At 42.6% G+C, this 24,920-nt stretch overlaps 1 protein-coding gene across 1 annotated transcript; it reads left to right on the top strand.

Annotated features, from left to right (window-relative positions):
* Nucleotides 1-652: 652 nt before the first annotated feature.
* On the top strand, nt 653-24,920 carry LOC123769490 (coiled-coil domain-containing protein 115). Its single transcript, XM_045760634.2, has 3 exons — nt 653-760; nt 4,353-4,464; nt 23,219-24,920. Exons 2-3 carry the CDS (start codon nt 4,369-4,371, stop codon nt 23,810-23,812), a joined length of 690 nt encoding a protein of 229 aa, XP_045616590.1. The 5' UTR covers nt 653-760; nt 4,353-4,368; the 3' UTR covers nt 23,813-24,920.

Below are 24,920 nucleotides of genomic sequence, written 5' to 3'. Positions count from 1 at the left end.
CTCAACTCACACCAAAGTACCACCTGCGTACTTCTGTATATTCGACCAAATATATATATTATCTTAGTGTTTGTGTTTATTGTCACCATACTTTATGTAACAATAGAACCGTTACAGTAGAATAATAAACCCCACATTGAGTTAGGAAAATACCATTTGTCAGATACTGTTATCAAAAGATCCCCCATTTTGCACCCGCAAGATAACATAAGATTTTAAGGGTTGACGAATGTTAATCTTGTTTGAGAAGCTGTTCACTTGAGACAGTTAAGCAATTAAGTCCCCAGCTCTGTCTGGGTACAAGAGACAGGATGAACAACCGATCGGATTTTCTTCCTATTGAGGAGTGTTGTACATGCAGCTATGGCGGTGTGTCCACTCACAGGATGAATGGCGCTGACCAATATACTCGCCCCTCGGGGCAAAATTTAAATTAAAGGAACAGGTAGACATCCTTGAGACCTCTCTCGTTGTCCCTGTGGGAAATGGCTGCCAGCCGTATGGTTCATTTGAAAATGATTGCTAAGAAGTTTTATAGAATTTAACTAATATAAAAGCTCATGCTCTATCTATATTTACTCTCAATTATTGTGTACAATAATTTTAGTAATATGATATGAATTGATGTGCGGAACATTGTGACTAAATGAAATTTACCTTTTTCCCGGCAGCGTTGATCAGCTGTTTACCCGTGGACAAACACAATAACTGTATAGTAAGCGACGCAGCTCAGCGCCAGCCTCCCGCACTCATCCTCAAGGTAAACCTTCCTGCAGCACTCATACACCTCTCCCACTCCTCCACCCACACACCTCTCCCACTCCTCCACCCACACACTACTCTACAGAGAAAGTTGCACTTGTTCTTAAAGTAGGGTAGCCCAACCATATCCCAGTGACAAGATATAGCTATTATTCATGTGGGTGGGGGCAAGATGTGGGTGGGTGTAAGATGTGGGTGGGGGCAGGATGTGGGTGGGTGTAAGATGTGGGTGGGGGCAAGATGTGGGTGAGTGTAAGATGTGGGTGGGGGCAAGATGTGGGTGAGTGTAAGATGTAGGTGGGAGTAAGATGTGGGTTGGGGCAAGATGTGGGTGGGTGTAAGATGTGGGTGGGGGCAGGATGTGGGTGGGGGCAGGATGTGGGTGGGGGCAAGATGTGGGGTGGGTGTAAGATGTGGGTGGGTGGGGGCAGGATGTGGGTGAGTGTAAGATGTAGGTGGGAGTAAGATGTGGGTTGGGGCAAGATGTGGGTGGGTGTAAGATGTGGGTGGGGGCAGGATGTGGGTGGGGGCAAGATGTGGGGTGGGTGTAAGATGTGGGTGGGGGCAAGATGTGGGGTGGGTGTAAGATGTGGGTGGGGGCAAGATGTGGGGTGGGTGTAAGATGTGGGTGGGGGCAAGATGTGGGGTGGGTGTAAGATGTGGGTGGGGGCAAGATGTGGGGTGGGTGTAAGATGTGGGTGGGGGCAAGATGTGGGTGGGGGAAAGATGTGGGTGGTTGTAGGATATGGGAAGTGTAAGATGTGGGTTGGGCATAAGCTGTGGTTAGGGGCAAGATGTGGGTGGGTGCTAAATGTGGGTGTATAAAGTGTGGGTGGGTGTATAAGATGTGGGTGGGGGCAAGATGTGAGTGGGTGTGAGACGTGGGTGGGTGTATAAGATGTGAGTGGGTGGGGGCAAGATGTGAGTGGGTGCTACATGTGGGTAGGTGGGTGTAAGATGTGGGTGGGGGCAAGATGTGGGTGGGTGTAAGATGTGAAGAGTAGAAGAACTCTTGAAACACTCTCCAGGTATGCTCCAGGGGGGTTGATTCTACTGCAATTTCAGATTCGGGTGGCGTGTGCCACTATCCCAGTTTCTATTGTTTCGTGGAGATTGGTCAATAAACACAAACACTACGGCACTATTTATCTTTTGTTGCGTATACAGTAGTTGCGGGTGATATTTTGGCAGGCAATGGTGCGGCTTGGGCGCACTGAGTGTCGGTACAGTGTCTCACATGTCTGTTCTAGACCACACTAGTCTAGTCCACACTTGCAGGTAGACTAGTTATTATTCGCTACTCTGCTGGTTATATGCTTGGGCGCCACCTCACAGTTCTCCACAGTTTGGCAGGACTTTTCCTTAGACGTACGGAACGGTTTGAGTTCCATCGTTGGTACTTTGTAGAGCTTTGCTTCTCTAGTTAGGCTCATGCGTTTGGAGCGAGTATTGGAATTCTCTACTCCGCCACCCTTGTTCACTGTTCCATCTTTGTTTACTCTTCCCCGCTTGGCGGGATTGTGTCGATGGCTCCTGACTGGGGTGTTTTGGTGTGGTGTTTGGTCACCTTGCATGTGTCTTTAGTGCCTTTTTTGTCCATCTTTTGTTCTTTGTTGTCCTGTGGGGCTCTGCACCGCGTTTCGGTGCTTTTGTTTTCGTTGTCGACCCCTGGGTCTTTTCCCTGTCTGGACGCTTTCCTTGCCTATCTTCGGTGCCTGACTGCACCCTGCTGTCCGTAAGGTGTAAGGTCCCTACACACCGCTCCTCTACACATTTTTGTGGTTGGTCGTGTGCGTTACTTCCCGGCCGCTCCTTGGGCCATATTCGTGGTTTTCCTTACCTATTTCCGTTTTTCCTCCCCCATGCTACACTTTTTTGTGTATCTGGGTCATTGCTTCTTGATTATCCTGTTTGGTGCTCCGGTGGGCCTCTGTTCATGTTCCACGTCCTGCTTTTCGACTTCTCCGGTGTTCCGTTTTGGTACCGAGTTCCTGCGATTTCTGTGTGGTTTTCTGCAGGCTTCGGGTTGCGCTGTCTGTGGGGGGGCAGTGTGGACTTTTCAGTCTGCCGCTCCTGCCTTCCTGGTTCCTTTTCTTGGAACCGGGTTTGCTGGGTTCCGGTCCTGGTTTCGGTTTTTCTTTGTTCCTTTTCCGGACCGGGTGTGTTTGCTTTCCTGCGGTTCTCATCCTCGATAGTTCTCCTCTTGGATGCCTCGGGGATGCGTGTATCATTCTTCCCTGCTGGAGCTGGTTATGTTGCTCCTTTGGGTTGTGGGGTCGCTGTTTTTAGATTCGTGTTTTGCGCTTTCGATTGTGGTGTTCGTTTCTCGTCGTTTGTGTCGGCACAGGTGGGTTCGTTATTGGTCTCCCACCTGCGTGTTTCGTCTCGGGGGCGGTGTGTGGTTTTCCTATCACTGCGAAGGGTCCTTCGGTCTTTGATAGGGTTGGCTTGTTTTCCCTTCGGGGTTGTTCTGGGACCGTTGTCTGGGATTGTCCTGTCACCTCATGTTGGGTGGTGCTGGCAGAGCTGCTCCTGCTTGCGTTCAGTGTTGCGGTTCCTTCTGCTCCATTCCACTTGCTGTCCTGGGCGTTGTTCCCCTCTGGCCTGCTCTTGAGTTTTGGGGCCGTCCTGGTCGTTGGCCTGGGTAGTCTTTTTCTTCTCGTCTTGGTCTTTGTTTTGTCTCTGGCTTTGGTTGTTCAGTTAGAACGTGTGGTATTCGCCTCCCGGTTCCTTCCCTGTTTTACTTATCTTTTGGTAAGGTAGCTCCGGGGAGCCGACGGGGCTCCCCCCAGAAAACCAGCGTTGAATGTAATGAAACGCTATTTTCTGGGTGAGTCCCGGAGGCTCCCCGGCATCCTTCCCTCCCTCCGGTCGGCGGCGTTTTTCGCGTATTTTGACATCCAGCCTAAGAACTGCCAGTTGGATCACCGGCATGGAGGGTCTGGGGCTCCCCCTTCCCCCTCTCGGGGAGAGGGGGGGGGGGTTGCGCAGACGGTGGCGCGGCGACGTGATGACGTCATGCTAGTTTGATAATTTTGTTTGGGGAGTTCTGTCCACTTGTTCGGCTTTCGGTAGCAATAATTTCACCAGAATAGGGGTTTGTTTTGGGGCGCCTACCTTTCTGAGTGCCTGTCCCGGTCGATGGCAGACATAGAATGCTCCCAATCACAAGGGGGTTTCTATAGGCTCCTCCCTCTCCTTGCTCCTCATGCCTCTCTAAGGGGGCCAGGTTCTGGCTCGTGGACCCCGGTAGGCAAGAACTCCTAGCAATTTGACTGATGCCAGAAAGTTATACATATCCATTCAGCCTGGATAGCTCCGGGAAGCCTCCGGGACTCACCCAGAAAATGGCGTTTCATTACATTCAACCCTGTTTTTTTTTTATATTGCGCCTGGGTGCATTGCAGGCTAAAATTGCAAGAGCAACCCAGGGGTTAAGAAGTTTACTTATGAAGTTCTTCGACTTTGCATGCCTGAGGCTATTTAATTTTATTAGAGACATGTCTTTCAATATAATGTTTCATATAGTATTTTTCTAGAGGTTCCATGCCTTGACATATTGTCACTCATATAAATATTACTTTCAATAGGTTACAGTAAAGAAAAATGTCGTCTAGCATTCAGCTCTCCCCTGAGGCACTGTGTGATGGCTTGGATCAACTTTCAATTCAGCAACTTGAGCTCATGGACCAGCTCATTAAGGTAATTATTTTCAATGAAGTGTCAATTTAAAAAATTATGACTAGGTAGGCAGTAGCCAAATATTTAGCTTATATATATATATATATATATATATATATATATATATATATATATATATATATATATATATATATATATATATATATATATAATTTTTTTTTTTTTTTTTTATATTTTTTTTTATATATATATTATATATATATATATATAATATATATATATATATATATATATATATATATATATATATATATATATATATATATATATATATATATATATATATATATATATATATATTACAACCTTGATTCAACGTACTATATGGGACCGACCCCAGTTCGTTGGAGCGTTGGATTCGTTGCAAGAGGTGACCTTCAGGAGGCGTTTGCATCAGTGTCTTTATTTTTCTTGTAGACAATAAAAATGCATTATCATATTATATAATGTACCTATATATTATTACTCTACTAACAAATACTGTTACATTCGTTATTTACCTTATTGTTGGAGTCAAGTCCATCTTGAAGTCTCATGGAGTTGTGAATGTTGTACAGTAAATACATACTGTAGTGTATTATGCCGCTAACACTGTGTTGAGTAGTTCTGTTGTATGTTGAGTACTACAATAAAGTTTATGAAAACTATTGTACACTAAAATTACTGCAATTTAATTTTAACACTATATTTTGATTTGTCAAGAGGCTGGAGTGTTCATTCCGCGACTTTGTTGGACATATCGGCTCGATCAAGGAACATCCGTGCACCATGTCGGCTACAAATGCACTCATTGTGTCAGTGATGGCTGACTGGTGGGTGGATGGGCAGGGAGGGAGGGAGGCAGGCAGGCAGGCAGACAGGCAGGCAGGCAGGCAGGCAGGCAGGCAGGCAGGCAGGCAGGCAGGGAAGGAGGGAGGGAGGGAGGGAGGGAGGGAGGGAGGGAGGGAGGGAGGGAGGCAGGCAGGCAGGCAGGCAGGGAGGGAGGGAGGGAGGCAGGCAGGCAGGCAGGGAGGGAGACAGGCAAGGAGCCAGGCAGGCAGGGAGGGAGGGAGGCAGGCAGGCAGGCAGAGCTTGGGAGGGAGGCAGAGATTGGGAGGGAGGCAGGCAGGCAGGCAGAGCTTGGGAGGGAGGCAGAGATTGGGAGGGAGGTAGGCAGGAAGGGAGGCGGGCAGGCAGAGCTTGTGAGGGAGAGGCACAGAGGGAGGCAGGCACGGAGGGAGACAGGCACGGAGGGAGGCAGGCAGAGCTTGGGAGGGAGGCAGGGAAGGAGAGGCTGGAGATGGATTGATGGAAGGATGGAGGGAGGGATGGAAGGATGGATGATTTGCGGGTGTGTGTGTATGGGCTGTATGGGTGGGGGGGGGGGGTGTGTCGGTGGTGGTGAAGGGACTGACTCGGTGATAACCCTAACTCTGACCCAGTTAACTTTTTTTAACTTGATTTGTTTCTTCAATTCTGGATGGATGGAGGGAGAAAGGGGATGGATGGAGAGAGGGAGGGAGGCATGGATGGAGAGAGGGAGGCAGGGGGGGGGATGGAGAGAGAGCGAGGGAGGGAGGGAGGGAGGGATGGAGAGAGAGAGAGGAAGGGAGGGAAGGAAGGAGGGATGGAGGGCTGGAAAGAGGGAGGGAAGAATGGAGAGAGGGAGGGAGGGGGGATGGAGGCAGGATTGGGCTACAGGAAGGATTGGGCTACAGGAAGGATTGGGCTATAGGAAGGATTGGCCCCGCAAATCCCAACTACCACCCCGCCTCTCTCCAGCCTCTGAGGGCTGGAGAGAGGGAGGGAGGGAGGGATGGATGGAGAGAGGGAGGGAGGGATGGATGGAGAGAGGGAGGGAGGGAGGGATGGATGGAGAGAGGGAGGGAGGGATGGATGGAGAGAGGGAGGGAGGGATGGATGGAGAGAGGCAGGGAGGGATGGATGGAGAGAGGGAGAGAGGGAGGGATGGATGGAGAGAGGGAGGGAGGGATGGATGGAGAGAGGGAGGGATGGATGGAGAGAGGGAGGGATGGAGCGAGGGAGGGAGGAAGGGATGGAGAGAGAGGAAGGGAGGGAGAGACGAACATTGGTGCGGTGGTCACGGTACTGTAATTACCTAAGTGTAGTTACAGGATGAGAGCTACGCTCGTGGTGTCCCGTCTTCCCAGCACTCTTTGTCATATAACGCTTTGAAACTACTGACGGTCTTGGCCTCCACCACCTTCTCACTTAACTTGTTCCAACCGTCTACCACTCTATTTGCGAAGGTGAATTTTCTTATATTTCTTCGGCATCTGTGTTTAGCTAGTTTAAATCTATGACCTCTTGTTCTTGAAGTGCCAGGTCTCAGGAAATCTTCCCTGTCGATTTTATCAATTCCTGTTACTATTTTGTGTGTAGTGATCATATCACCTCTTTTTCTTCTGTCTTCTAGTTTTGGCATGTTTAATGCTTCTAACCTCTCCTCGTAGCTCTTACCCTTCAGTTCTGGGAGCCACTTAGTAGCATGTCTTTGCACCTTTTCCAGTTTGTTGATGTGCTTCTTAAGATATGGGCACCAAACAACAGCTGCATATTCTAGCTTTGGCCTAACAAAAGTCATGAACAATGTGTGTTTAGGGGTGATCCTGGAAGGCATGGGTTCGAATCCCAGCCGGGTCAAAGAGTTCTTAGTGATATATGATTGCGCGTTCATGCAGCTTTCTCACATATATATAATATTTTATATATATATATAATATTTTATATATATATACATATATATATATATATATATATATATATATATATATATATATATATATATATATATATATATATATATATATATGTCGTACCTAGTAGCCAGAACGCACTTCTGAGCCTACTATGCATGGCCCGATTTGCCTAATAAGCCAAGTTTTCCTGAATTAATATATTTTCTCTAATTTTTTTCTTATGAAATGATAAAACTACCCATTTCTTTATGTATGAGGTCAATTTTTTGTTATTGGAATTAATATTAACGTAGATATATGACCGAACCTAACCAACCCTACCTAACCTAACCTAACCTATCTCTATAGGTTAGGTTCGGTTAGGTAGGTTAGGTAGTCGAAAAACAATTATTTCATGAAAACTTGGCTTATTAGGCAAATCGGGCCTTGCATAGTAGGCTGAGAAGAGCGTTCTGGCTACTAGGTACGACATATATATATATATATATATATATATATATATATATATATATATATATATATATATATATATATATATATATATATATATATATATATATATATATATATATATATATATATATATATATATATATATATATATATGTCGTACCTAGTAGCCAGAACGCTCTTCTCAGCCTACTATGCAAGGCCCGATTTGCCTAATAAGCCAAGTTTTCATGAAATAATTGTTTTTCGACTACCTAACCTACCTAACCTAACCTAACCTAACTTTTTCGGCTACCTAACCGAACCTAACCTATAGAGATAGGTTAGGTTAGGTTAGGTAGGGTTGGTTAGGTTCGGTCATATATCTACGTTAATATTAATTCCAATAACAAAAAATTGACCTCATACATAAAGAAATGGGTAGTTTTATCATTTCATAAGAAAAAAATTAGAGAAAATATATTAATTCAGGAAAACTTGGCTTATTAGGCAAATCGGGCCTTGCATAGTAGGCTCAGAAGTGAGTTCTGGCTACTAGGTACGACATATATATATAATATATATATATATATATATATATATATATATATATATATATATGTCGTACCTAGTAGCCAGAACTCACTTCTGAGCCTACTATGCAAGGCCCGATTTGCCTAATAAGCCAAGTTTTCATGAATTAATTGCTTTTCGACTACCTAACCTAACCTAACCTAACCTAACTTTTAAGGCTACCTAACCTAACCTAACCTATAGAGATAGGTTAGGTTAGGTTAGGTAGGGTTGGTTAGGTTTCGTCATATATCTACGTTAATTTTAACTCCAATAAAAAAATTTGACCTCTTACATAATGAAATGGGTTGCTTTATCATTTCATAAGAAAAAAATTAGAGAAAATATATTAATTCATGAAAACTTGGCTTATTAGGCAAATCGGGCCTTGCATTGTAGGCTGAAAAGTGAGTTCTGGCTACTAGGTACGACATATATATATATAATATACATATATATATACATATATATATATATATATATATATATATATATATATATATATATATATATATATATATATATATATATATATATATATAGTATGTATGTAATCAATATTGTAACTTTTTTTGTGTAATGACATTTTCAAATAAAGTTAGATAAATATACACACTTAACAAAAGAATAGGGGTGGTAGAAGAAAATATCAAAGTGTTCAGTGAGGATCCAAAAGGTCTTCTCTGAGTACTCTTTATTTTCTTCTCTGAGGCTATGGGTCCCTACATTTGCACCATTTGAACTTATTACACATATACATATATATATATATATATATATATATATATATATATATATATATATATGTCGTACCTAGTAGCCAGAACGCACTTCTATGACTACTATGCAAGGCCCGATTTGCCTAATAAGCCAAGTTTTCATGAATTAATTGTTTTTCGACTACCTAACCTACCTAACCTAACCTAACCTAACCTTTTCGGCTACCTAACCTAACCTAACCTATAAAGATAGGTTAGGTTAGGTTAGGTAGGGTTGGTTAGGTTCGGTCATATATCTACGTTAATTTTAACTCCAATAAAAAAATATTGACCTCATACATAACGAAATGGGTAGCTTTATCATTTCATAAGAAAAAAAATAAAGGAAATATATTAATTCATGAAAACTTGGCTTAATAGGCAAATCGGTCCTTGCATAGTAGGCATAGAAGTGAGTTCTGGCTACTAGGTACGACATATATATATATATATATATATATATATATATATATATATATATACATATATATATATATATATATATACATATATATATATATATATATATATATATATATATATATATATATATATATATATATATATATATATATATATATATATATATGTATATATATATATATATATATATATATATATATATATATATATATATATATATATATATATATATATATATATATATATATATATATATATATATAATGTTGTACCTAGTAGCCAGAACGTCGTACTCGGCCAACTATGTAAGTCCCAATTAGCCTAATAAGCCAAGTTTTCCTGAATTTATATATTTTTCAATATTTTTTTCTTATGAAATGATAAAGCTATCCATTTCATTATGTATGAGTTAACTTTTTTAAATTTGAGTTAAAACTAACGTAGATATATGACCGAACCTAACCAACCCTACCTAACCTATCTTAACCTAACCTAAACTAACACAATTAAGTCACTGATTTATGTTCTTAATATAATATAATAATAATAATTCAAATAAACTAATTCGAAACAATTTATTGAAAATAAAGAAAATCACTCGGCCTATTAGGCAAATCAGGCCCTGCATAGTAGGCCGAGAAGTGTGTTCTGGCTACTAGGTACGACATATATATATATATATATATATATATATATATATATATATATATATATATATATATATATATATATTAGTATATTTTGGTGGCAGTCTTTCCTGTAGACATATATTATTAAATATGACCGAAAAAGTAAGATTAATAATTCTAACACGAATTTTCTCAATCTTTCGTACATTACGCTTCACTGTTGGAGGTAAATCAAAAATCAATTTTCCAAAATTCATTTTTATTTCTAGTCTGACGCGACACGGGCGCGTTTCGTAAAACTTATTACATTTTCAAAGACTTTAGTTCACAAATACACAACTGAATAGAACTTGCGTATCTCCGATTTTATATCTACATTTGAGTGAGGTGGAAGGGGTGATGTGGCATTAACACAAGACAGAACAAAATGTGGTATTAATAGGGTATTAATTTCATCAACACAAGACAGAACAAGAGTATTAATAGGGTATTAATTTCATCAACACAAGACAGAACACGAAACAATGGATATTGAATAGAAGTGTTTGTAGAAAGCCTATTGGTCCATATTTCTTGATGCTTCTATATTGGAGCGGAGTCTTGAGGTGGGTAGAATATAGTTGTGCAATAATTGGCTGTTGATTGCTGGTGTTGACTTCTTGATGTGTAGTGCCTCGCAAACGTCAAGCCGCCTGCTATCGCTGTATCTATCGATGATTTCTGTGTTGTTTACTAGGATTTCTCTGGTGATGGTTTGGTTGTGGGAAGAGATTATATGTTCCTTAATGGAGCCCTGTTGCTTATGCATCGTTAAACGCCTAGAAAGAGATGTTGTTGTCTTGCCTATATACTGGGTTTTTTGGAGCTTACAGTCCCCAAGTGGGCATTTGAAGGCATAGACGACGTTAGTCTCTTTTAAAGCGTTCTGTTTTGTGTCTGGAGAGTTTCTCATGAGTAGGCTGGCCGTTTTTCTGGTTTTATAGTAAATCGTCAGTTGTATCCTCTGTTTTTTGTCTGTAGGGATAACGTTTCTATTAACAATATCTTTCAGGACCCTTTCCTCCGTTTTATGAGCTGTGGAAAAGAAGTTCCTGTAAAATAGTCTAATAGGGGGTATAGGTGTTGTGTTAGTTGTCTCTTCAGAGGTTGCATGGCTTTTCACTTTCCTTCTTAGTCGAAGACATCATAAGAATCATCATAAGAGGGGGGGGGGAGGAGGGGGGGGGGGGGAGGGGGGGGGGGATGAAACAAGCATGGTGTGTGTACAGGGATTAGACCCGTCCACTCACGCTAGAGTTGTTCCAATAACATACAGTAATTTCTCAAAGAGCAGATGTCTATCATGTTACAGCATATTTTCGGTTTTATTTAGTTTAGTTTAATTAGGATAATAAAAAGCTATTAAAACACTGGTTTTAGAAATTATTTATTAATATGAAACTTTCAAAAGTCATGGGTCACCGAACTATGACGACACACAGACGAAAGTGAGTGAAACCTCACTGTAAAGTGAGGTTTACAGTACAGTATTGTCTTATCTGTCCACCCTCACTCATCTTGTTTCATCACAGAAAATGTCTATAAGGAGATTTTACCACATGTAGCTAGGTAATCACGCTTCATCCTTTAAATTAATGTACAAAGATACGTGTGCCCCAAATCAGTGAACGAAAATCATGGAAACTCAGTTGTTCACTTGTGTGGATCACTGGCTGGTGTTTGTGTGGATCACTGGCTGGTGTTTGTGTGGACCATTTTGGCTGGTGTTTGGTTCATATGGTTCACTTGTGTGATCCAACTTCTTATAAAGGAATTATTAATTGTAATCTGTGATAGAATGAGAAAGTTTTCCACCACTCTGTGAACTCTGTCCCCAAAATCGTAAGCTTGTGGACCACTTGTGGTCCACATGTGTGGTCCACTTGTGTGATCCACTTGTGTGGTCCACTTGTGTGATCCACTTGTGTGATCCAACTTGTCATATGAGAGAATTATTAATTGTAATCTGTTATAGAATGGGAAAGTTTTCCACCAGTCTGTGAACTCTGTCTGGACATCGAAAGCAAATCCGAACATCCCTCGCTTCGGCGAACCATTGTTCGTCGAACCGGGCGAGTAAATTCGGCCTGAAAAGTGTGCGAACTAGCCGGAGATTCGTTGAATCGGGGTACGTTGAATCGAGGTTGTACTGTATATATATATATATATATATATATATATATATATATATATATATATATATATATATATATATATATATATATATATATATATATATATATATATACAGTGGTACCTCCCATAACGAATTTAATCCGTTCCATGTTCGTCATGTGAAACGGACGTCATACAAAACGAGTGTCCCCCATGTAACCAGTGTGATGCACTGTGTTTATTGTGAAATTTCCCTAGTGTGCATGACATCAAATGTTCCCCAAAATATAATTTTTCTTTGTAAAATGATAAATTACTGTCCCTGAACATGTCTATGTAAAAATAATTACCAAATTCCACTTACTTTGGCTATGAGGGCGTGGACAAGGTGCGCTGTGACGTCATCAGGGGCTGGTCGCCCGTGTGTGAAGCTCCCAGACACGGTCGCGCAGGCCATTCAAGCACCGCATGTTGCCACAAATATATTTTCAAATATTTTTCCTATGCATTTCCAATGCGGTTTTATTTGATTCTTTTATCGTATATGATGCATATTTGTGACCTTTACAATATGTATACAGTAGAATGTTCATAATTTTCCATGAAACTGTGATACATGTGTCAGTAATGTGTCCACAATAAATGTTTATTGTCACAATATTACGTGGTAAAAATTCACTAATATTACAATATGTACAGTTTCACATACTATTTACACAGTAACACACTGTATTACACACTCAGTACTTTGGAGGTGCATAATAGTCAACGAAGTAGTCCATGGTACACAGCGCGACTTTGCTCTCCTTGCACCAGCTACAGATAGATTTTTGTTTCCTGTTTCATCGTTCTGTGTGCTTGCAAATAATGCACTCGCGTGCACTCTTGGCTTTAGTACTTGTAGGTGGTATGTAGCCAAGCTTGTAAAGCATAAAGTAGTATTGAAACGATTATAGGAAAAGCTCAATTTGTAAGGTAGTCTTGAAAAGATCGCTTTGTAAGGTCCCACACAGGAAGAGATTCAGCTAGCCTCAAAGAGTGTCCATCAGTCAGGAAGAGATTCAGCTAGCCTCAAAGAGTGTCCATCGGTCAGGAAAAGATTCAGGTATTCTTAACAATATCAATGAACACCACCACCATGGAAGCCGCTAACACTGTTCATCTATGCTACTTGTATCAGATGCATCATCACTGAACGCAGAAAACGATTCATCTATGTATCATCTATATACATTAGAGATGGCAAGGGTGGGGCTCAGAGCTACACCTGGATACGCTCGCTGTATCATCCTCATAGGTGCTGTATCACAGGCATCCGACCGTTGTGTTAAGCCCTTATTGCGCCTAGCTTCACCAATGTTATGACCCTTATGTTCTTCAAACAATAGGGTCTGAATTGCACTGACTGAGTACAGTCTTTCAACACCGTGTGGGACAGGTGTTTGAGAGCCAGAGGCATGTGTGCTACAAATGGTTGCTCACGCACTACTAACCCAGCCAGCAGCCCTTGTCTTTCATATTCGTTATAGCAAAAGGTTCGTTCAGTGTTTGTTGGGTAGGCTGCTCCATTATGACAATCTTTCTTTGTTTCAAATGTGTTCCATTTGTTTTGTATTTATCACTTACGTCTCAATAATGGAGCAGCCTACCCGACAAACACTGAACGAACCTTTATGACATTTGTCCATTTTTCAAATTGTTTCAACAGTTCTTTTATTTATTTTTTTTTTTTTTTTTTTTTTAAGAAACATGGAGCAGTCGACCTGTAGACCACCGAACGAACCTTTTTGACATTTGTACTGGTTTTCAAAATTCTTCATTTTTTTTATTATTTACGTTTTTTTGTATGTAAGAAACATGGAGCAGCCTACCTGCCGACCACCGAACGAACCTTTTGCTATAAGACAAATGAAAAATAAATATTGAACACATTTGAAGAAAGGAAAATATCATAATGGTTTATTCAGTGTATGTAAGGTAGGCTTCTCCATTATTGAGACGTAAATGACAAATAAAAAACAAATGGAACACATTTGAAACAAAGAAAGATTGTTATAATGGAGCAGCCTACCTGCCGAACACCGAACGAACTTTTTTGACATTTGTTGTATATCAGATATTTCATTTCTTTTTTCCTACAAAAACGTCAATGCTTTGCAACATCTCAGCAGTCACCCTTTTATATCCCAGCATCATTAGCATCTTTAAACAAGAACTACATAATTTATGTGCATCGTCGGAGGCGTCTAAGAATGTGCAAACAGCAGCGCGACCCCACCATGTTGTGTTGACGTTACTCAAACCAGCGTTCGTCATACGGGACGATTTGACGCCGATCGGGCCGTTCGTTACCCAAAATATTCGTCTTTTGGGGCAATCGTTATGCGAGGTACCACTGTGTATATATATATATATATATATATATATATATATATATATATATATATATATATATATATATATATATATATAATATATATATATATAAGACACAAGAAGTAAGTACATTGGGTTTGAAGTAAGTACAGTACATAACACAGGTATACTTAACACTTTAGTGCGCGCAGCACTAGCTGGAAAACCAAGCGGGTTGTGCGCGCGGCGTTCTGGACGCTCAAGCGTAAACACAAAAAAGTTTATAATCTTTTCACGCTCCTAACCTCAATTCTCAAGCTACGTTTTTCATTTTGGTATCAATGCGTTGGCAATAAAATTCTCTACAAGATCATATGCATAAAATGTCACCGAAGCATTTGGTATCCCACCACGAAGTAAATAAACACGAAGATGACTCGCCGTGACACCCAAACAGGAAGTAAATGTTCATACTCTTTCGTTTGTTGCCAGCCTCACAGTCATCCTACAGCGCTCATTTTGATATCACTGAACTCGCAATAAAATTCCCCACCCAGACATATGCCTATCAATGTCTAATTATGGTATCGGGTGACCCGCACGAGTGTGGGAACTGGGCGAAGCGTTAGCCGTGATTTCAGCAGGGACGACACTGTTGGGATGCAGTGCTTTGAATGTTTATACTTATTTCACTGTCCTGACATTATTTCTGGAGCTACGTATTTCATTTTTATAGCAATGTGTTCGCAATAGAAAGTTCTATAAGAACATGGGTAGAGTTGGCCAACACAGCATCAAATAAATTTGCGGGGAATAAAATCTTACGCGTGTTTGTACCCGTGAGCGTCAAAAGTTTTTACTTTGCTCATGTTTTTCAAGTTTATACTTGTTTCACACCGTTTTTTCTGGGGGGAGCCCCGTCGGCTCCCCGGAGCTATCCCAGGCTGATATGCTAATGTCAGACTTTGGCATCAGTCATGTGTATGGAGTTCTTAGGCCTACCGGGGACCACGGCCAGAACCGGGCCCCCTCAGAGAGGCAAGGGGAGCAATGGCCTATAGAAGCCCCCGTGTAGTTGGAAGCATTCTATGTCTGCCATCGACCGGAACAGGCACCCAGAAAGGTAAGCGCCCCAAAACAAACCCCTATTCTGGTTAAAATTGCTACCTAAAACCGAACTAGTGGATAGAACTCCCCAACCGAAAACAAGCAAACTAGTGTGACGTCACACACTGCCGCGCCGCTGTCTGCGCAGCTCCCCCCTCCCCAGGAGGGGGAACGGGGAGCCCCAGACCCCCGCGCCGGCTACCCACACCTCAGTTCTTGAGGCTGATGCTATAGGCGATGGTCGTGTGCTCTGGCTCCGGTGTCGCTACTGCACTGTGCTTTGAGTGTGGTCGGGTGGCCCGCGGATCGACGATTCGGCTCCATTCGGACTGCTCTCCGGTGGTTCATTGCCTGAACCGCGGGGGTTCGATGCGGTCCTTGTCTCTTTGGGGTTGGTCGCTTCGGGTGACTCGTCTGCTGAGTTCTCGGGGTTTGGCTCTCCTGGCGGTTCACGTACGGGGCGTGTCCAACGTCTTGGCCGACGCCCTGTCTCGCTTCGTTCCCCTCTCCACGGAGTGGACGGTCGACGACGAGTCCTTCCGTTGGCTTTGCCAGACGTTCGGGCGCCCCGAGGTGGACCTCTTCGCGTCGGCGTGGTTGCGGCGTCTTCCAGTTTATACGGCGCCCTTCCCCGATTGCGAGGCCGTCGGGGTCGATGCCTTTCGGCTCGACTGGTCGAGGTGGGGGTTCCTGTACCTCTTTCCCCCGGTTCGGCTGTTGCTCCAGGTCCTGACTCGCTTAGAGACTTACCGGGGGAGAGTTGTCCTTCTGGCCCCTTGGTGGCCGGCCCAGCCTTGGTTTCAGGCGCTGGTTGCTCGGTGTCCGAACCCGAGGGTTTTCCCGCGGCTCCGCCTCTTTCAGCAGATCGGGCCGGTACGTCACGTAGCTGGTTCGATCTTCTCCTCGAGTCTTCGCGTATGGTTTTTTTGACTCGAGTCTATCATCATCTCTATGGTGATCAGGTGGCCTCCTTGTTGGTGTCCCACCTGAGGGCTTCTTCTCGGCGGCAGTATGAAGTTTCCTGGCGGTCCTTCCGTTTCTTTTTGCGTCTTCGTCGTCTTAGCTCCTTGTCTGTTCGGGTGGTCTTGTCCTTCCTCTCGTGGTTGTTTCAGGACCGTCATCTTATGCCTAACACTGTCGCTTCGTATCGTGCGGCGCTGGCGGAGCCGCTTCAGCTTGCTTTCGGTATCGATGTTACGTCTGCACCGTTTCGCAAGCTGTCTCGTGCATTGTTTCACCTCCGGCCTGCGTCGCCTGAGCCGTCCTGGTCTTTGGACAGAGTGCTCGCTTTCCTTTCATCTCCTCGTTTCGTTGTGGCCCCTTCGGTCCAGGATTGTTTTTCCAAGGCACTTTTCTTGTTGGCTTTGGCCTCTGGGGGTCGGGTAGGGGAGCTTCATGCTCTCCTCCGGCGCAGGGGTTTCTGCTCTTTTGGTCGTGGTGATAGTTTTGTTCGTTTGCAGCCGTCTCCTTCTTTTCTGGCGAAGAATGAGACTGCTGCGTTCCGGAGGGGTCCATGGGTGGTTGATGCTTGGTTGGTCAGGCCGGGGGTGCATCATGTTTTGTGTCCGGTTGCGGCGCTTCGCCGTTATTTGCGCGCCACAGCTTCTGTGTCCGGGGACACGCTGTGGGTTGATCCGGTTTCCCTTCTTCGCTGTTCGCGGGTTCGGGTCTCTCAGGTCGTCCGCAGGGTTATTAGGTCCAGCCAGCCTGCGGTCTATCCCCGTGCCCAGGACGTTCGTAAGTTCGCGGCTCTTGCTGCCGTCTTTGGGAATATGTCTTGGTCTGATATTCAGGCGCGGGGATTTTGGCGGTCGAACAGGGTCCTGGCTGCTCGTTACCTTGTGAATGTCCCTGGGCCTCGTCGGGCCTGTGTTGCTTTGGGTCGGCGGTTGCAGCCAGTTGTCTCGGCTTCGAGTTGAGGGGTGAGCGACGACTGCCTCCCGGGTAAGTCCCTCTTTTTCTGTCTGTGGGTAGTTAGCTCCGGGGAGCCGACGGGGCTCCCCCCAGAAAACCAGCGTTGAATGTAATGAAACGCCATTTTCTGGGTGAGTCCCGGAGGCTCCCCGACATCTCTCCCTCCCTCCGGTCGGCGGTTTTTCGCGTTTTTGACATCCAGCCTCAAGAACTGAGGTGTGGGTAGCCGGCGCGGGGGGTCTGGGGCTCCCCCTTCCCCCTCCTGGGGAGGGGGGAGCTGCGCAGACAGCGGCGCGGCAGTGTGTGACGTCACACTAGTTTGCTTGTTTTCGGTTGGGGAGTTCTATCCACTAGTTCGGTTTTAGGTAGCAATTTTAACCAGAATAGGGGTTTGTTTTGGGGCGCTTACCTTTCTGGGTGCCTGTTCCGGTCGATGGCAGACATAGAATGCTTCCAACTACACGGGGGCTTCTATAGGCCATTGCTCCCCTTGCCTCTCTGAGGGGGCCCGGTTCTGGCCGTGGTCCCCGGTAGGCCTAAGAACTCCATACACATGACTGATGCCAAAGTCTGACATTAGCATATCAGCCTGGGATAGCTCCGGGGAGCCTCTGGGACTCACCCAGAAAATGGCGTTTCATTACATTCAACGCTGGTTTTTTTTGTATAGTGTTCGGAATAAAATTCCCTACACAGACATATGCATATCAAATACAATTCCTTGGAATTCACAGCTGTAGAGATGACGGAAAACGCACAACCGGAACCCGCTCTTGACACTCCAACTCACACCCGCAACACCCACAAAAAAAGTTTCTCTTGTTTCGTGTATACTTTAGTTTTCGTGCTACAGTTCTCATTTAGGTATCAAAATATTCCTAAGAAAATAGACTACAATACTGAAACAATCTAAGACAATTATGTGTACTTACCAAAGCAAAGACGATTGTAGTAAAATAAGTTGAGCATTTTATCTCCACTCCACCTCCTTCAGGTACTGATTCCTGAAGTTGCTCAACAGATGTTCCTAGGTGGAGTGAAGCTGATGTAGGTGGTTATTTCATGTCCACCCAATACACCCTTTTCCTGTGATAAGTGGTGTAACAAGGTATGACGCAAAGTGGAACATCGCATGTCTTGCACGCTATACCAGTTTCCTTCCTGATACCCGACTTTGAACACACTTCACACCTGCGACGTTTGGGGATTTTTACCAGCTCATGTTTCAATTTATAGTTCAGGCGAGTCTCTGCTATAACAACATGTCGCTGTTGTCTCTGGGTTGGCAATAAACTACTGTCTGAATCGTCGCTCTCACTATTGTTTTCAAACACTAATGTGGAATATGAATTATCTTCATCAGATTCAGCTTCAGCACTAGGTGTAGACGTGAAGAGAGGGCGCCTTACACCCGACGGGCCAGGTGTTGACGGGTCAGCAGCAGGATACGCAGGACCAGTGTCATGATTTATGTCTGGAGCATGAACTAGATGTGGAGATGGTGTAGTTGTTGCAGGCCACTCTGCCTTGTCAAATTTCAATAAAGACCAAATAGCAACTTCATGGAACTAGAGCATAGTTAGTTTCCTTCGATCATCTGTGTTGGCCTTGTACAATGCATAAGCATTTTGCAATGCCATTTGCAAGAAATAAAATGTTATTTTCTTGGTCCACTTGTGACATTTCCTGGCGAAATGGTAATACTTTACCATTTGATCAAAGTGGTCAACACCCTTCATGAACTTATTGTAGTCAACAATTGCCTGTGGTTTGTTCACCACAACCTGCTGTAGTCTTCCTGTTCCATCTGCCCTGCGAACTCGTTTTCTTTTCTGAACTTTCTTTGTGTCTGCATTGTGTAGGTTGGGCGAGGGGAGAGCCGAGGGGAGGCCGAGGGGAGAGAGATCCGATTGCTCCACGTGACAACAAAACAATGGGCCTGTCACGTGACCCAGTAGGCCGACGTGACTTGCGGCCTACCCGAGAGAACAGGAATTTCATGGCGCGGAGTTTGAAACAAACCCCAAGTAAATCGGATTTAAACTGGATTTTTTACAAATATTTTAAACCGCACCGTAAATTTACGTCGTGATCCGACAAGCGGTTAGGGAAAACGCCCGTAATTCCAAGTCGAAAATCCAGGAAAGTGTTAAATTCTTACAAAGCCACTTATACTAATAGTATTTTAGACAGGTCCTTAACCCTTAACATGCTCGGGGTTTAACCCTCAAACCGCTAGGGGCCCAAATGGAATTCACACCCACAGGCGCAACAACAAAAAAAATTCCAAAAAATTCTTTCGTCTTATAGAAGTGTTCATTTTTGTTCCCTGATCACTGAAAAAATAACAAAAAAATCGTAGGTGGCATATTTTAGCCGCAATAGGGTAGGGAAGTGTGGCAAAAAAGGGGCGTTGGCAGAGCCTTCGCCAGATGAGGTCTACTCCGCCCGAGCTGTCAGACGGCAGTTGCCACAAATATATTATTACCTAATTATTTCAATGTCTGATTGATTTTCTCTTAGTTTTTTTGCAGTAATATTATTCCATACAGTGAATTGTGGTATATTTATATTATAAAATGTGTGAACCATCGCTGTACTCAAAATTATGGTGTGCATATTAGTGATTCAATTATTATGTTCATAAAACGATAAACAAATAGTTTTGCTGTTGTTACACTATATACACAGGTTATATATAAGTATTTGCATGTTTTGTACACCATAACGAACTACTAAGTTGGTCTTGTGAGTCAAAAAGCAACGAGGAGTGACTGCCAAACACCAGCGAGCCACTCACTGCCACTCCCTCCCTCAACACCACCTCACTCACCCTCATTCACCTCCTACAATACTCTTTCTGTATTTATTCACTATACACAGACGTTATATATACGTATTTACATGTTTTGTTCACCATAACTGTACATCTAAGCTTGTATGGTGAGTAAAGGCCACAAAGACGTAGCTACTCACACAGTCAGCTGATCGGCGGCCGCCCTCAAGGCCAGACGCACTAATATTTGTCCTTCAACAATATTGTTTGTAGTGTTATTACGCTATATACACATATTATATATAAGTATCTACCTGTTTTATTCACCATACCTGAACAAATAAGCTGGTATGGTGCCCAAAGACCATAGTGGCCATCAGTAAACACCATGCCAAGACGTGCAGACGACGCTCTTCCCTCACCAAAATGGCGGCTCCCAACCTACTCCTCTCGCTGTTATCACACACTATACACACGTTATATATAAGTATCTACATTTGTGTTCACCATATCGAACCACTAAGCTGGTATGGTGAGTGCAGTCAATAAATGGTGGCCACACACAGTCAGAAAACGACGCCACAACCCTCCCTCCCACAGCCTTACTCCTCCCTCCATGGAGCACAGCGCTAAATATCACCACAATCCTGCTATTATCAGAATCCTGGTCAGTTTTATCACAGTCAGGGGGCTTCAGTAATACTATCACTGCTAAATAATAGCAGTATCATATATATTATGGTATTTGTAGGCGATGCTGTGGTCACAAGCTGAACAGCAGTGCTGTGAGCTCGTGCTGCGTGCGCCAGCCTTGGTGGCTTGCTCAATACTGACGCTGTAACACCCAAGAATGTTGGCCTGGATTTTTTTTCTAGGTGGCATCTGGCAACTATCGGTCGTGGCTGTACTATAGCTGCCCCTATCCCAGGCGGGGAGTTTAAATTATAGCGCTAGACACGAAATCATATATAAATGATGTGCGCGGTTTCGGTTTTGTCACCGATATCATTTATATATGATATGCGCGGTTTGAGGGTTAATATCTTGTCATCCCCACAGGCGCATGTCATTTTGAAAAAAAAAAAAAATTATTTTTTCTTCCTAACCTGTTAATTTGTGTTCACTGAACATGGGAAAAATAATAAAAAAATCGTAAGTGGCATATATTGCTCGCTATAGAGCGGGGAAGTCTGGCAAATTATAGGTGCTGACTCAGCATGCGTCCCAGGCGGTCTGTTGCTTGCCAGCTGTCAGGCCGGAGTTGCCATAAAGAGATAATTACCTAATTATTTCAATGTCTCTGATTGATTTTTCATAGTTTTTTTGCTGTAATATTATTCAATAGTGTGTAGTTTGATATATTTATATAATAAAATGAGTGAATCATTGCTGTACTCAAAAATATGGTGTGCATATTGTTGATTCAATTATGTTCATCAATCAGTGAACAAATACTTTGTCGGTTATTACACTATAAGCACAGGTTATATAGAAGTATCTACATGTTTTGTTCACTATAACGAACCACTAAGTAGCTATTATGAGTCAAAAAGTAATGAGGAGTGACCGCCGTGTACCAGCCAGCCACTCCCACCCTCCCTCCAGTCATCTGACTCACCCACATTCTCCTCCCACAATACTGTTTTTTCTATAATTCACTATATACAGACATTATATATAAGTATTTACATGTTTTGTTCACCATAACTGTACATCTAAGCTTGTATGGTGAGTAAAGGCACAAAGACGTAAGACCTCACACAGTCAGGTGATGGCTGCCGCCCTCAAGGCCAGACGCACTAATATTTCTCCTCCAACAATACTGTGTGGTGTTATTACACTATATATCTTATATACAGATGTTATATATAAAAATTTACATGTTTTGTTCACCATAACTGTACATCTAAGCTTGTATGGTGAGTAAAGGCACAAAGATGTAGGACCTCACACAGTCAGCTGATGGCTGCCGCCCTCAAGGCCAGACGCACTAATATTTCTCCTCCAGAAATACTGTGTGGTGTTATTATGCTATATACACACATTATATATAAATATCTACCTGTTTTATTCACCATACTTGTACAAATAAACTGGTATGGTGCCCAAAGACCATCGTGGTACTGTACTTTGTTAATTTTTGTTTTATTTGTCAGTGTTTATAAATATGTTGAATTGTGTATTAGAAAATGATTATGCCTCTTGTGTGTGTGTAAAGTTTCTCTTAGGCATTTTCTGAGGGTAGTGTCCCTGGATCCCCAAGGACAGAGAGGATCCTGACTTGACAGACTAAGGTTGTGTGTCGGGTGCACTTGTGAGGCACCTACCTCACTGTTGTGAGGTGGGCATCTCACTGTAGTGAGATGGGCATCTCTCAACAGTGAGGTGGGCATCTCATAACAGTGAGGTGGACATCTCATAACAGTAAGGTGGGCATCTCACAACAGGTAAGGTGGGCATCTCACAACAGGTAAGGTGTGCATCTCACAACAGTGAGGTGGGCATCTCACAACAGTGAGGTGGGCATCTCACAACAGTGGGGTGGGCATCTCACAACAGTGGGGTGGGCATCTCACAACAGTAAGGTGGGCATCTCACAACAGTGGGGTGGGCATCTCACAACAGTGAGGTGGACATCTCACAACAGTGAGGTGGACATCTCACAACAGTGAGATGGACATCTCACAACAGTGAGGTTGGACATCTCACAACAGTGAGGTAGGTGCCTCACGAGTGCACCCAACACACAACCTTAGTCTATCAAGTCAGGATCCTAAGTAAGGAATAAGAAGGTAACCCCTCAGAAAGCCATAATTCATACCACTGGGCACCTCATTTTTTTAACACTAATGTGATTATAATATTACATAAAATAATAATTAAATGTACATGCAATTATATTTTTCTATAGTTTAATTCTTTTTTCTTTTTTTTTAGAATAATATGAGGTTGGAAGAAAATATGAGAAGTGGTTTCTTTCATTTAGGAAAGACACGCTACACACTTGGCTCCAATGCTGTCAGTCCGCTACAGCTACCGACAAATGAAAGTGACGTCCAATCCCTTGCTGGTGTAGTTAGCACCCCGGTGGTCCTGGAGCAGCAGTCTGGTGACATAATGTATCACACTGTTGATGCCAAATTTTTGGATCCTCTGGTTGTAGTTGAGGATGGTGTGATAGACAAAACCATTTCTTTAGGCAGCCTTGATCATTTTGATGATAAAAATAAAGGAATCAGAAAAAGAGTTAGCAATGTTGAAGGAAAACAGAAAGTTGAAGAAATATCTGAAGGTGACTTGAAGGAAAGTGATGACAAAATTAAAGTGAAAACCATAAACCGTGATCCTATTCGCTGGTTTTCAGTATTGCCACCTCAGACTTTAAAACATGCACAACAGGATTTCAAGACTGCCATTCAGTTGATTGCCCAGTGTGCTACTTCTCAACTGAAACTGAGAGCTGTCTCTAAGGAATATAAACGTCTACTTGAAATAAAATGCCAGTTAGATAGAATTGAAAAAGAGGCATGATTTAATTGCAATTAATTGTCATGATTAATACAAGCACAATATTATTGTTTGTAGCTTTTTGTATTCTAATATTGCATTCCTATTTCTTGGGACCATTTATCATTATACAGTATAGAGCTGTTGTATTCAGTGCATTGTTTACAAATAAGCTTGCATCACTGAAATGGCTAAATAATAATTAAGCCTTTGTAAAAACTATAGTACTCTACTTAAGTTTTTATTCTCTTGTTTCTGTTACTTGTTTTGAGATTGTTGACATGTAAGGCTTGTTAGGAAACTGACCAACTCACAGCAAAGGCTGTGTCATTTAAGTATCTGGATAATAGTTACTATGCCCAGCAGCTGTAAATCTCTAATATTGTTTTTGTTAGTAGTTGTAACACACTAATATGTCCAGCAGTTGTAACACTAATACTGTAAGTTATATTTCACTTTAAACAAATAATAATATGTACAGTATGCTCAAAATTTAAACTTCTAGTGGTCCCTCCAAATTTCAGACCTCCATCTAATCACTTCTTCAGAAGAACAGATCAAATCTGCCCACCAAATCTTCTTGCGAATTTTATTTGTTAGAAAAATTCAGATTCTGGATGGGGATGTGGTGAAATTAGAGTTGTGTAAACTAATACCCATGCATAATAAGCAAATTTATATGCCTGTATTATTTATCTGGCTCAGCTAACAATCTCTACCTCTTATGTTATGGTCTCTTGAGGTCACAGTGATGATAGTTTGATAAACTGGAAAAATATTGTTGATATATTTATATGTTAAATTGTGTAACTAGCTTATCAGTGCTGTAATTTGCCTAGTTAATAGAAATTGGGGTTCAGTTCCTAAATCCACTATGTGCCTCTTTAACCTTTCCACTTTCACTCACAGGGTGAGTGTGGTTCACTTCCAACTACAGGATGGGTATGGGGTCCACTTCCATTCCCAGAATGGGTATGGGGTGCATAGTAAATGAACTTGACTAAACAACTTATATTTATTTTTCCAATTTTTGCTAGTCTTGCTCTTTTAGTAGTAATTATTATACAAAAAATGCATCTATATTTTAGAAATGTTTTACTAAGCTGTTCTATAATAAAATTTGCACAGGAAA

The sequence above is a fragment of the Procambarus clarkii genome, chromosome 63, assembly GCF_040958095.1.
Source record: "Procambarus clarkii isolate CNS0578487 chromosome 63, FALCON_Pclarkii_2.0, whole genome shotgun sequence".
In the NCBI taxonomy this organism is placed as follows: domain Eukaryota; kingdom Metazoa; phylum Arthropoda; class Malacostraca; order Decapoda; family Cambaridae; genus Procambarus; species Procambarus clarkii.
The sequence above is the reverse complement of the archived record's forward strand: the minus strand, read 5'-3'. Positions and strand labels throughout refer to the sequence as shown.

Excerpts from the sequence above, each read along its gene's own strand:
- LOC123769490 (XM_045760634.2), top strand. The coding sequence starts at position 4,369 with ATGTCGTCTAGCATTCAGCTCTCCCCTGAGGCACTGTGTGATGGCTTG. Across the intron at positions 4,465-23,218 it reads TCATGGACCAGCTCATTAAG|AATAATATGAGGTTGGAAGA; the intron begins GTAATTATTTTC and ends CTTTTTTTTTAG.